Genomic DNA, 15,284 nt, shown 5'->3' on the forward strand with positions numbered 1-15,284 from the left:
GCCACCAATTCAAATCTTGGCCTCAGTGGCTTTGGATTGGATTTTATTTATTTATTTATTTATTTATTTATTTATTGATGGAGTTTCATTCTTCCACCCAGGCTGGAGTGAAGTGCCGCAATCTCGGCTCACTGCAGCCTCCGCCCCCCAGGTTCAAGCGATTCTCCCACCTCAACCCCGCAAGTAGCTGGGATTATAGGCACCCACCACCACGCCTGGCTAATTTTTGTATTTTTTAGTAGAAACAGGTTTCGCCATGATAGCCAGGCTGGTCTTGAACACCCGACCTCAGGTGATACACCCACCTCGGCCTGCCAAAGTGCTAGCATTACAGGCACGAGTCACCGCACCCAACCTGGATTGGATTATTTTACTGGCATTCTGAACATTGAACTAGAGAAGACAGTTCCCTAATCAAACCAACCTCTGAGAACCTGGCCATAACCCAGGCCAGCTAAAATAATGAAAACTAACAGGCACTGACTACTAAGTAAATCCAGGCACTGTATTAACTAATTTAGTTTGCTTTAACAGCAATTCTATGCATACATAGTTATTTCTTCCAGCCCCATCTTCAGATAAAATTCCTGAGATCCCACACAGGTAAGAGGGAGCCAGGATCTTAGAGTCTGCACTCTAACCACGGCCTTTCACAGCCCTCAGTATGTTGGCCAGTCCATCCCATTCCAAACGAGCCCCAGATTTTTAAAATTCTTAGCTTAAAATTCAAAAGAAGATAGAATTCAAGAAGAATTGGATATTTAACCTTTCCAGATATTACAGAAAAGTAAAAAAACGGGAGCCAAAGAATTCATAATTGCAAAGATGTGGAACCAACGTTAAGTGCCCACTGACTGATGGGTAGATAAAGAAAATGTGGTATATACACCATGGAATACCACTCAGCCATTAAAAGGAATGAAATGTCTTTTGCAGCAACTTCAATGGAGCTGAAGACCATTATTCTAAGTGAAGTAACATAGGAATGTTAAACCAAATATTGTATGTTCTTACTTAAAAGTGGAAGCTAAGCTGTGAGTACACAAAGGCATACAGCGTGATACAATGGACTTCAGAGACTCAGGAGAAAAAGGGTAGGAGGGGGTCAAGGGATAAAAAACTACACATTAGGTAACATGTACACCACTTGGGTGATGGATGCACTAAAATCTCAGAATTCACCTCTATATAATTCATCCATATAACAAAAAAATCTCACTTGTACTTCACAAGCCATTGAAATAAAAATAATAATAATAAAATGAGAGCTGAAAAAGAAGCCAATGGATTAGCCACTTAGGAGGTCGATGGTTGCCTCCCCAGAGCATCCTCCTCCACAGGGGTAATGTGATAGAATTGGAACTGCTTGGCCAGGCGCGGTGGCTCACGCCTGTAATCTCAGCACTTTGGGAGGCCGAGACGGGCAGATCACGAGGTCAGGAGATCGAGACCATCCTGGCTAACACGGTGAAACCCCGTCTCTACTAAAAACACAAAAAAATTAGCAGGGCGTGGCAGTGGGCTCCTGTAGTCCCAGCTACTCAGTAGGCTGAGGCAGGAGAATGGCGAGAACCAGGGAGGTGGAGCTTGCAGTGAGCCAAGATCGCACTACTGCACTCCAGCCTGGGCGACAGAGTGAGACTCCGTCTCAAAAAAAAAAAAGAATTGGAACTGCTTGTAAAATGAGAACTAAAAAGGTATGTGGAGGCATTAACTTCAGACTATCAAGAAGTGTGATGATGAGGGAAGGAGAGAAAGAGGGGTTGTTTGAGGGGTAGGCACATTCTAAATAACTTTTTTTGTAGTTGAGAATTTGGTGAGAGGTCGTCCATAGGCAGGGGAGAAGAAGCATCAGTCAATGCAAGACAGACACAAACTAATAGGTCCCAACGGGTGGAGATGGAATCAAGAACACAGGTGGGTGGCCAGCCTGACGGTGTCCCTCATGAAGGAACTAACTGGGCAGGGAAGACTGGAGATGACAAAGAGTTAGGAGATTGAAGGGGAAATGGAGAGTTTACATGCCTGAGTCCATCTGTTTTCTCAGGGAAGTAGGAGGTAAGACCTTCTGTAAAGAATGTTGCTGGTGAAGTGGAATTGGGAGCTTTCATGAAAGTTGTAAAAGGATTGTAACAGCCGCCTTGGGAAATGGCTAGGGAGCTGACGAGACATATATGCAAAATGGTTGCTGAGCAGGAACAAGGGCCCAGCTGAGGATGAAGCTCATAAACTTATAATGGAGGAAATCAGTGTGATTATATCATTCCTCCAGCTGGGCTCAGCCTTCCAGCAGGAGCAGAGAAAACAGCCACTTGGGCTGATCCGGATGAGAGTTTGGAAAACAAAGCTGCAGAGGACAAGGAGGTGAGAAAATAAAGAGCCTCTGAGAGTGTCTGAAATCACTCTTCATGGTTCCTGGCTAGATAGTGAAAAAGTTAATCCAGCAGGAGTGTGACAGGTTCAGAGAACAGGGAGGCCTTGAAAGAGAGATGTCCATAAAAAGATGTAGGGAGGGAAAAGGGATGAGAGAAGCAGGGTCACTGAAGAGGAGGGATAATGTTAACATGACAACAATTTGGCTTATAATTTTCCTCTGCTACCTGATTATTTGCATTTTCTTCAGGTGTCTTAAATCATCATGCCAGTGAATTATTTAACATCCTAGATGTATTAGATCTTCTGTAAACTAAGTATTTTTCAACTTATATTTTTGCTAGTTAAACTGAGTTTCTGTCATGGTCACTTCAAATCTAAAGTTCATTCATTTAATATTTGCTGCTAGCCCACCTGGTGTGGGTGTGAGAAAAAGCAGCTCCTCGAGGCGGAGGTGACCATGTATCAGAGTCCACGGGTAGAGCCCAGGCTGGAGTTCAGCCCGTACAAGTCCCTCATCTCAGTCCTCTTGTGCAGGGCTCACACTTCCCATCCATATTCTGATGTCCTTGGTGAACCCAAAGGAAAACTTTAAAAAATATATTTGGGGTTGCATCTCCCTGGATTGAGAGTGAAATCATGATTTTATTAATGGACATACTAAAATCTGTGAAAAATGTTTTTAATGATAAAAAATAAAGAAGAATAGAAATGAAGAAGAGCATAGCACAAGAACCCTAAGGTACATGTATTTAAATAAAAGAAATGTCAAATGAAGTGACTGAGTACCTTCCCTGATGATAATTTAGACTCTCCTGTCATACACAGAAGCTTAAAATGCAATGGCTCAATGCTGGATTCATAACTTTGGACACGTAAAGTGAAACTTACTTGACAAGGTCAAATATTTTAAATAAATTTAAATTCCATCACAGGAGAGGCAGAGAGCGCACAAAGGGAATGATAGGGCTGTCACTCCATCTTCCAAAGTAAAAGATGCCTTCCTTTGTCCTCAGCCCCCACATTCAAATCCATGATTAGCAAAGACAGCTCAGACTCTATAAACAGAAAGTAATGCTGTAACAGGCCAGAAGCATGACTTAGTAGAGAGAAGGGCCAACTACCTTCCCTCTGAGCTGTATAAAAAGCTCCTCTAAGCCTTGGTATTTTTTGTTACAAAATTTATAACACATACCTACTATCTTTTTTAAAAAAAACAAAGCCAGCTTATCTACAGATGGAATGCACAGATCTCTTAGAGCAGTAAATGAGAATGCTTCCCAGAATCTGAGGGACAGTCATTGCCATCTGTTATTTAGCATAATTTAATTCAACTCATCAAACTGCCTCCTTTCTGTGAGGAATTTTGGCTTTTCCAAGATGCACTGGATGGTGCTAGATTAACTTGTTAGATATTTATATTTGGGCTGTAGGTTACTTTTTAACATAACCATGGATACATTTTAATCCTAACAATCAGGATTAATCTGAAAAAATAGTATATGGACTATAAACTGACTTTACTTCCGCAATGAAAATATTCACTGATGCCCTAAAAGACAAGTTCTAAAAAAAATAAGAACCAGCATCACTTAACTATTTAATCTTTAGGATGGAAGTTGAAACTGAAAAATAAATAATGTATTTACTAATTATTTCTTCTAATAGGGACATTAGTATTTATATCAACAAATGATTTACAGAAAAGACTCAATCATCTGTAAGTGAATAATTATCTATGGAAATTTAAAGGACTATTTTTCAAATCTGCCAAGAAAAGTGCTCCCAGGCTACAAACTCTTGCTGTCAGTTTTTACTACAGGGATGTAAGTTAATTACAAATTAACTGAAGAATGACAGAATTCAGAATAAATGTCCACAAAACATTCCAAAGCCAAAAATAATTTTTAAGATTATGAATTACCAACCCCTTCAGCATTAGTTATCACATCAACAATTAAATATTTATACATAAGGACACACATATAATTTATGGTTGACACATAGAAATGTGGATATTACATATGTGTATAATTGTTTTTTCTGTAAATATACTGCCATCAAACTTCTACACATTGCTTTTCAAAACACCACATTTTCTTGGTAAAGGAAAAAAAATGACATTTACCAGTTTTATTGATCAATTGAGAAATATGGTAAATAAATATGTGTGGCCTGTACTGTGCAAAGAGGCCTAGGAGAACAGCAAAATGTGGAAGAATACAGTGTCTAATTCTGTCCTATTCTGCTGGGCCATCACCACCTTAAACCTGCTACATATATAAAAGACAGTATTTGAAGCTCAATGTTCCTTATTTCAAGGAGGTTGCAATTAAGGGTCCAAAATTTTAAAATTAATGGAAAATGCCAGGGATGAAGAATATGCTGATATTACAGATGTACATGAGAGGATAATCATTTCCACTGGTCAGGGGCTAAATGGAAATGTGTGATTAAATCTGTGTCATTTAGCGTAATGGCTCATTAGAAACTCTTAAGAGAAATGTGCCACAAGAGCTTGAGTAATGTTTGCAGAAACAAAATAAAATCATCTGGGGCCCACTGATCAAGTCTGTTTTGTATTATTGAGGAAGAGTGATGCTTCGGAAAACCTCTGGATGATCTTACCCATCTCTCTTCATGTCACCAACCTCATAACCATAAGATGCTCCCATCCATATTCTGTGCTTAAAGATGCTTAGCTGGCCCTGTGAAATTGTGTTGCAGATTTAAAAAACTAATGTTTACAACTAACATATTGTAAATAACATTGGTTAACTGAAGCCCTGGATGAAAGATAGGGGAAAAAAAAGTTCAAATGCTTCTTTGCCAGCCTCCGTGATGGAGTATTAGTAAAGTTATTTTATTAAATCCCATGCTCTTAACTGTAATATGTATACAATATATACAGTGTGATGATGAAGCAACTGTTACCATCAGGCATTTTCCTAGGTTACATGTGCTGACCTTTACAATTTTCCATTGTTAAGAAAAAGTATCATAAGCCTTCCTTTCTTGAATCTACTAAAAGTCACGACAATTTCAGATTTATAAAGCAATTTTATGTATCTAGCTTGTTTTGTACTCTCCTGAGTCCTATGAGATAATATTACCTCCATTTTACAGATGAGTAAACCTAGATTCTGAAAGACTGAAAGTTAAAAGCTATCACTGATAAACCACAATGGGAAAAAAAATATTTTTTGGGCATAAGTTTATTTGTAACTATAATTACTAAAGATGATAATATAAGGTATCTTAAAGTACTGACAATTGAATCTATAACATTTAAATATGCAAATTTTAACAGAATCCTGAGAACTTCATCAATTTTTCTCGTAATTTTTATCAGCAAGAAATATATATTAAATACCTTTCTGTCATGCACCCTAACATGGCCAACTTTCAATCACTTTTGTTCTGGTGCATATTTACCAACCCTTTAGGGAAGATGTTCCCAACCTTTTCCAATCATTTTGCCGATGGATGTTATTAGTTCAAGGGTGATTAAATCAGAGTGCAGATGGAGTAAATCAAATTCATCATCAAAATGGAAAAAGCTGCTAAACACATCAGAGTAAATAGTGTCTTTTTTTAAATGAAAATGAGCACATTTAAAAGGGGGAACTTTTTTTCAAAGAAGAATATATGAACACCTGAGTTTCTGCTGAACATGCCTAGCAATTTATATCTTAAATTGTTTGTCTGCATAGTCTTGTTACTGTAGACCACTTATTGAAGGACATTCACCAGAAATGATTTTTCAAATTTTTATCCAAAACAAAAAGATATATATCCTAATATATCATATATATAATATTTAAAATAACATATATGATGCCTAATCAATTAAGATAAACTAACCCACCGGATTAATATGTATGTATATATAATATATAATAATCATATATTGGTATTACATATTCATTACAGTAGTACCCCCTTGTCTGAGGCAGATACATTCCAAGACCCCCAGTGGATGTCTGAAACTGGATAATAGTGAACTCTATATATACTATGTTTTTTCCTACACATATATGCCTATGATAAAGTTTAATTTATAAATTAAGCACGGTAGGGGATTCACAAGAATAATAAATAGAACAACTGCAATAACATACTGTTCAAATTTCATAAATAGAAGATTCATTCTTTCTGAAGACATTAGCAATCTCAGCATAAGATTTTTGTTCTTTCCTCATTAAGTTGGGAACTTTCACTTTTTAACTTAAAGGAAGCACTTTACTGCATCCAAATCGCCAGCATCACTACTTTTGTATTTTGGAGCCATTATTAATTAAAATAAGAATAATTTGAACACAAGCACTGCAATATTGCAACAGTTGCTCTGATAACTGAGACTGCCACTAAGTGACCAACAGGTGTATCATAGACAGCCTGGATATGCTACACAAAGGGATGAGTCACATCCCCAGAAGGATGGGATGAGATAGAGTGAGACAGGGCAAGATTTCAGAATGGTGTACAATTTAAAACTTACAAAGTATTTCTGGAATTTTTCATTTAATGTTTTCGTATCCTAGTTGATCATGTGTAACTGAAACCACAGAAAGCTAAACCACAAATACGGGGTGACTACTGTACGTATACATATACATGGATATATATTCCATTTAAGATAAACAAATCCATTGGGTTATTTCCAGGGCATCTTATAACTATGATTATTTCAACTTTAATTAAATGCCATCCTCTAGCTCCAAGTGGAATTTTTTTAAAGGTTGGTTAACATAAAATGTATCATCTTATTTTTAAATACTTAATTTTCAAGGTACAGATATTTTACAATTCTATGATTTTATCTTAGAATTGTATTAATCTTACAGTTTTCTGTAAATATCCTGCCTAACATCATCTTGCAAAATTGAATTGTGACCACTTACAAGCTGATGGTGTGTAACACCACCAAGACAGAAATAATATGGCTTCACTTCCTTTCATTTAAAACCATACAATCAGCTCTTTTCAGTTAAAGAGCAGACCAGCCCTGGCAAGCCGTCTCTGCTAAACTTAGTTGTTAACTTTTGCCACCACTTTGGCTGTCCATTTGAATCATCTTTAGAGAGAGAAATGAGAAAGTAGAAAATGTTCCTTGGCTTGGCAAGAAGCAGCAGGATAGATGTGAGTGAAAACAATGAAACCCCTACTGTCGATTTCTTCCCATGCTTGTTTTTGTTCCGGAGTTGGTAACAGAAAAAAACACTAATGAGACCCTCTTCTGATGATTGGAAAAATGTTCTGAATGAGTTGCTCTTCTGGATCCTGACCACTGTTGCTAAAAACTCATCTTGCAGATTATTATACAATTCCCCACCTATGAGGCTGTAGAGAACTTCTCAGCTCACACAGTGAAGCAGAATAATTCTCATCGTTTCTGCTTCAACAGATAATCTTTTCTTTCCCTCAAAGGCAGAAGGAAAATTTTCATTTTTTCCCAATATTTCACAGTAGCTTTTGTTTAATCATGCTCAACATTGACATTTTTGACCTATCATCAATGGTAAATGAAATATAGTATAGTAATAACTTCTTTTGAAGATATTTTAGTATTACCTTTTCCCCCATGCTGGTAAGTAAGAAATAAAACAGTCCAAAGTGGGGGAAAAGATTGTAAAAACCCAATAACAAGTTTAAGGTAACCAGAACAGTAGAAATGAGACTCCATTTCAAACAAGTTAGGAGGACGGAGATTCTGTGACATAATAGGTATCCATATGCTAATACTTATGCTTGAAAAGCAGAATTTCTCTTGCATACACATGCAAAATTACATGCGGTGACACATGGACAAAAATGATGATATCTGTTTTGTAATTTTTTCCTCCATGTTGTATTTCTGCTCCAAAGAAAATAAGGCAAAATAAATTAATGATATGTTTCAGTTTGTCTGTCCATCAGAGATCTCAGATATGCCCAGTTTCCAGTTTGAACCAGTCACTATACTCAGGATTGCATGGAACATTCAAGATATTATGTACTCTGACAGTTGTGCACATAGAAAAGGTCTGTGGATTTCAGAAGCATGTCTGGGAATGGATGCATTTGACATAAGAGAGGCAGATGAGCTCACAGTTGACAAAGGCAATATAAAAAATTTTGCAGTATCTATACCTAAGCCAAAGATAACTTCCACCCTATAGAAAGGAGAAATAGAGGCCCAAAATATCCTATAAAACATACTACAAAATTATTAGAAAATGTTCAAATCTTTCTGTGATAATCTGTTAACTTCCTGAGCAAAATGCTGCTTTGGATCTATTTTTGAGTCATTAAAGGTCTATCAGTTTTCTTTCACTGACAGTACTCAGTTTCACTGCCACAAATCTGTGGCAGGTCTGTTCAAAGGAAAATGAAACTATCCCAATTAATATTTGAGCATCTGGACTGAGGATCTTAGTCAGGAAAACTTTCTCATGTTAATATTCTACAATTTTCCATCAAGAAAGGTAGCCAGAAACTACTCTTTTCTCCCGCCACTGGTAAATTTAGGAGAGTTACAGCAATTGTCTTAATATTAGAATCTTTACTATACCATGTGCATTATTAGTATTGCTAGCATAGCAAATCACCATAAACTTAGCCATTTAAACACAAACTTTAAAACATTTAAAATATTTTAAATTTTAAACCTCTTTTTTTTTTTATCACAACTGCAAGGAATTGAAATCTGCCAACAATTCAAATGATCAGGGAAATAGATTCTCCTCCAGCCCTCCAGAAAGGAACCCAGCCTACCACCATCTTGATTTTAGCTCCACTGGGCTAAAATGAAATCTTGTAGGACTTCTGACCTACAGAACTGTAAGATCAGCAAGAAAGTGGCTAAGTTTATGGTGATTTGCTGTAAATTTATCTCATCCCTTAAAAGTGTTTGTGTTTTTAAATGGACATTATGAATGTAGCAGTAATAAATAAATATATTGTATAAATAAATATCCTTTATAAATAAATATACATATATAAATATACATATTCAGGGTACATGTCCTGAATTTTTACTTATCTGTGTGAGCCATCAGAAAGATTAAAAATTATTATACTAATAAGTTTATATTAAATACATTTGGTTGTGACATTACAAATTAAAACTGTGTAAAAGAAATGCTTATCAATTAACCTGATATCATGAATTTTGCAAGAGTCTTAGGTAAATCAGATCTAGATTTGTCATAATTTTAATTAGCTACTCAAAAATGTCATAAAAGAATTGTTACTAAGAAGCCCAGAATCTTCCCATTTTGGAAACATGAGGCAAACATTTTGAAAATACTACTTTTTCTAAATCGGTAACTCAGTTTCAAACACGGAATTTGAAAAGTTACAGAAACATTTGAAATAGCTTTTATTCCTCTCTAGCATATAAGTAGTTTTATTTGCTGTTATCTTAAGACATGTCCCCTCATTTCTTGCTGTGCAACAAATAAAACTCTAGAAATACATTAGCAACTGCTAGAAAATCTCTGGTTCTCTTTATTTCTTTATGATTCTTGTGTAATAACTTTTTTTCTGTGACCAAAAAAAACATGTCACAAGCCAAGTTGTATATATTGTTAGCAAGTGGATAATAAATTAAACGTAATGCTCATAATGTTATTTTTTTTCTTCAATAGGATTATTTTTCCCTCCCAAATTATGCTATTTATTTTGGGGATTTTGTTTGTTTGTGTGTTTGTGTCTAGTAGTTGCACACGGTGTGTTCCCTTTAAAAATACAGCAAATCCATTCCACTTACCAAACTATGCCCTGAGCCCCAGAGCCAATAGGCTTTAGATTCTGGTAGCGCTTGAGAACTGTGAAGGTTGAGTCTCCCACTTCCACACTGTAGAACTGGTTGTCAACTTTGCTTTTGCTCATGTTGTAATGTTTGGCAATATATGACACATCCACTTGTTTATCGAATCCCTGTCAAAAAGAAGAACAGCAAAAACATGAGGCAAGTGAACAGGCAGAATGATAATGAGATGTACAGAAACTTGTTCTTTTAATGATTACTGACACTTAGCCATCTATCATCTAGTTCATGAAGTTCACATAGAAAAAAAATATGTATCAGTCCATGCAAGATTACCTCGAGTAAAAGAGCTTAGGGAAAAAATGCAAAGAAATTGTTTTTTTTCATCATTAAAACTATTTATAATAGACTAATCTTAGATTTGATTCACATAATCTTTTCTAAAGTATCTCATAGAGACATTCATTTATAGAATAAACATCTATAGCTACTGAACATGCATTGGTCTCAGAGGTGATATTAGATCCTTCAGGATTCAAGTAAATAAGACAAAGATGATCACTGGTCACCCATTATACCAGTCACATGAGAACAGATAAAAAATTGTATCTACAACCTTTTCTCAGAAAGAACTAAGATACAAACTTATGTAAAGTTTTAATTATTTTAATTGGGTAAATTTGAATTAAACAGTCTTGACTTCATTTGTCCTCATTAATATCACAAATGCTATTGTTCTGAATTAAGCATAGCAAAATTCTTGTTTGAATTAATATTATTCTAAAATACCATATGACACTTTATTTTTTGGAAGCTTAGATTTTAAATATCTTAATTGTTGCATTTTTTGTTTATTTTTGAGAGAAGTTCATCTATCAATTATATTTAGTAATTGATGAGTCTGTCTTTAAAATTTTGAACTACAATACATATGTATAATATAAATATCCATTACCTGTGATTATTTATCCACAAATGATCTTATATTGTACTTATGACATAAATAGTAAGAATTCTATAGCTAGAAGGGACCTCACAGAATATCATCTAGCCCATTCCTGTGGCATACACTGGTGGATGCCTTCCCAGCAGTCACCCTTCTTGCTGATTTTGTTCAGGTTTTAAGCACCCATATTTTCTGTGGGTTCCTCCCCAATCCCAGTGACTGAAAATTAAACAATCTATGCCAGTGATTCTCATTAAAGGTGGTTTTGACCCATTTGGGGCATTTAGGAGATTTGTGGGCAGGTTTTAAAATGCCACAATAAGGGGAGAGGTACAGTTTAGATTGATTTGGTTTGTCAAAGAATGCTGGTTGTCCTACAAGAAGTGAGATGTGAGACATTCCCACGCAATGAATAATTTCTCACATACCTCACAACTTATGAGTGTCCTGCCAAAGCTTTAATTAGTGAAAAATCTGCCTATAATGTTCTGAGTCCAGAATCTAAACCAAAGACTTTTTGTATAATTTTAACATACACTAACTTTTCTGAAAATCGAATTCTGATATAATTTGAAAGATTTAAATCTCCTTAGGCTCTGAACCTCTGGATTGATAATAAAACTATTTTTCCTGGAAAGTTTTGGCATTTCATCTCTAAATAAAAACTTGAAATAGAAGTACTATCTAATTTTCCCCATATTCACTTAGAAAGGGACCCAAGCAGCATCAGTGATGTAAATGAGGAGAATACAACGGAGCCCATGTGAACACGGGTGGCAAAACCTACAAATCCAGTGCTAGGATCTTGAGGCCTCCAGATAAGACTGAGACAGACTTGAAAGTAGAATACGTGTGACAGGCACCAACCTATGATTGCATCGGATATGGTGGCAGCATTCACTGCAAATGCACTAAGACCTCAAAGAATAGAGTGGACTTATAGGAACTTATGTTGCTTGGACAGGAAACCAAAAATTAAGTGATCTGCAAATGCAATAATAAAAGTTCTGAAATCAAGAAAGCAGTATGTGGAGCATGAGATAGGGAATTAAACAAGACTATTAAAAATCAGGACATTGCAAGCCTATTCAGGGAGACAACAACAGGATTTAGAATTTAGACAATGGGTGTGGACAGTGGCAGAAAAAAGAACATCAGTCTTTAAACAATCCTTGATTTCAACCACAGTACCAGGAACTGCTCTCCACACCATGGTCCATTTCTACTCTAGACTTTTTGGCATATGAGTAGAACAGCCTGAATAAAGCCCTGCTTTTTTTCCTGGCTAAGAAAGGTTAAAAAGCAACTGGAGCTAGAATATAAAGTGAATTCATCTGTCAAGTTTAATTTGGGATGAATGAAGTGCCTAACTTGCCATTTGTCATGTTCTGACCCTTCTTTATATCTTTTAATATTCTGTTTCTGACCACACACAAAATCTTTAGCACACACTAGCCTCACCAAACCTAGAAAATATCTCCCCTTCCCTTACTTATTCCCTTCACTTTGGAAGTGTGGCTTTCTCAACTGTATTGCATGTATAAACTAATCATTGGCAATGAACTTTGTGTTCCAGACTCCTGACTTAATGTTGTATTGTGGCACGGCCCTGTGCCTTTGGACTTCACTGTGGCTTTTCCAGCTATGGTCTCAGTCAATATATCATAGTTGATTCAACTTGTTGTCTCTCCACTTCCAACATTTCAATGTATATTCAAATAAACCAAAGAAGCTTAACGATTCATGTCACTTATCTCTCAGGTTTACTCTAAGAGCTACCCTATTTAATATTTAGAACTGTTTAACCCAACAAATGCTGATGATATACATATTATTTGCCAAATACTAGGTTTGGCACTCAAAATATAACCAAAAAAAGATAAGGTTCAGTCTAGAATGAAGACAATTAAATAAGAAAGTAGTTAAAGTATGGATAATACATTCTACAGAATAAAAAAAGTGCTGAAAGCAAAAAGAAACTACCAAGCAGAAAAGGGCTCTTTCTATATAATAGAAATAAAATAATATTTATTCTGGAATAGAGTACTGCAATGGCAGTATATGTGCCATAGTAAACTATGTGTGTATTCCAGGAGGTAAAGGAAAACAGAGGTTTTTAAAGGAAAATGAGGATGATTATCTAACTGTTTTGAGATAATTATCCTTGGCTACAAGGATCAATAACAAAGGTGATGCCAGTCCAAAGTGGGACAGGAAGTTGCTTGGCAGATGTCTTTGCAGAAACATTTTTTGCATAAGGTTGTGATGGTCTTGGCGCAAACTCATGGGTTTTTCAGCCCTTTGTGATAGTTTTTACCAGGTATTTACGCATGTGAACGCTTCTCTTTATGGCCTTCCTCTGTTCTATTTGTCATGGTTTTTTCCTTTCTTTTTTTAACACAAGTGACTCCATTCTGATTTTGACAACTTTCACAGTAGCAACTAACCACCCGCGCTCATTCAATATCATTAATTCAATCAGCTACCATGTATACAGCAACTACTAGAAGCCAAGTTACAGGTATAAAGTTGTAATGTTTGAGGGGAGACTTGATCTGTGTTTTCCCCAACTAAAAATATCCCTGAACCTTCCTTTTCACTGGTTCTCAGATATGAGTGTGCATCTCAACCACCTGGGGATGCACACTGGAGAAATAGGGCTTGATAAAATACAAGTCATTGGCATAACATTCTGGAGATATGGATTCAAGCATCAGCAATCAACCAATTAAAAATCATCATTACAAGGTTTGTGAATTCACACACACATAAACATATAATTTCCTTTCAAGTTTCTTCTTTATACCCCACTTTGAATTAAACTTCAGGTAAAATTTGGAAGTTAGGGAAGATGTTCATGAAAGCATCTCAAATAATTGGTAAAAGTCTATTTTAATTACTAGTTTAAGCAGTAAGGCATGGACATAATAGCATAGGAAATTTTCTTAGATTGATGTCATAACCAAAAATTTGATAGCAAATATGATGTGTTAAAGAGCTTCCCCCAGATCCCATCTGTGCCCTAAGCTTACAAATCTAAATTGAGTTTTGAAAGGTTCAGAGCATATTTAATAGACTACATTTCATCCTTCAGCTTCTATATAGTATTCCTTGTCATGACTATAAAGTTCAAATATAATTTTTTCTTTATAAAATGTGCCCATGAAAATATTCCATCAAGCACACTACAGAAAAATATTATCAGTGCTAAAAATGACTTTTCTCTAGTTATACATTTTAGTGTTTCCTGAGTTCAAGTCATAGAACAAGACAGCAGATTATTTAAACCTACAAAGAAAAAAAAAATTCATGTTGAGAAGGCATGCTTAGCCAATACTTGGTCTACAGCAGAGATTCTGAAGTTTTAACATGGATTAGGACTAGCTAGGGGGCTTATAAAATGCAAAGTTTCTGATTCAGTAATACTAGGATAAGGCCAAGAATCTGTATTTCTAACAAGTTTCACATTTTGAGAATCACTGTTTTAGACAATAGTAGATATAAAAGATGCCACCATTCAAAGAGGAATAATTAAAGAGTCAAAAACTGGAAGCAATGCAGATCGACATGTAAACAAAGGATGTGGAAGTTAAAAATAATGTCATAAAAGACTCTCCTTGGTATCAGCACCTGAGCACTCATCATCAATTCAATTGCTAGCCTATAGCCATAGAATTTTGCAAAGAAAAATGTCCCACATTATTGATCTTCTCCTGCAGGTGTCCAAAGCTTTGATTGCACTTTAATAGCCTATATTTCAGAAGCATTCTCTCCTCATTTTCATTTGTGAATGACTGTCCTATGTTTCTGATAGTCAGTTCCTGAGTGGGAAACATTGAGGTTTAAGAATTTTTGGAGGTTAAACTTTGTTTCTTTTGAATGATATAGCTGAAAACAGCACTGAGCCTGGATCAGTTCTGCACTTAATAGCTGTGAAACCTTGGGCAAACTATTTTATTCTTTCATTTATTATTTATATTCTGTATGGTTCCATAAAGGATTTGTCTAGCTCACGGTAAAAGACAGAGAAACAATAAAACCATTAAATCCAGTTTTAAAAACAAATGTCAAATAAAGCAAGCTAGGAGATGACAGTTTTACCAGAAGACTTAAGTTATGAATATCTACTGCCTTGAGCACAAAATTTAGTGTCACGCTTCTGGAACACCAAAGGAAAAAACATAATAACAACGACAAAACCACAGTAAGTGG

The 15,284-nt window shown here is 35.7% G+C and overlaps 1 protein-coding gene across 34 annotated transcripts in view; it reads right to left on the minus strand.

The window, feature by feature from the left end:
- The window catches only part of MAPK10 (mitogen-activated protein kinase 10), a 567,525-nt gene that overhangs the window by 131,407 nt on the left and 420,834 nt on the right, over positions 1 to 15,284 (minus strand). For all 34 annotated transcript variants that reach the window (XM_054683822.2, XM_063808966.1, XM_063808956.1 and 31 more), the window contains one exon: positions 10,127 to 10,296. In XM_054683822.2, the coding sequence (XP_054539797.1) occupies positions 10,127 to 10,296 (170 nt within the window). The remainder of the gene's footprint in view (positions 1 to 10,126; positions 10,297 to 15,284) is intronic.

Source organism: Pan troglodytes, chromosome 3, assembly GCF_028858775.2.
Source record: "Pan troglodytes isolate AG18354 chromosome 3, NHGRI_mPanTro3-v2.0_pri, whole genome shotgun sequence".
NCBI lineage: Eukaryota > Metazoa > Chordata > Mammalia > Primates > Hominidae > Pan > Pan troglodytes.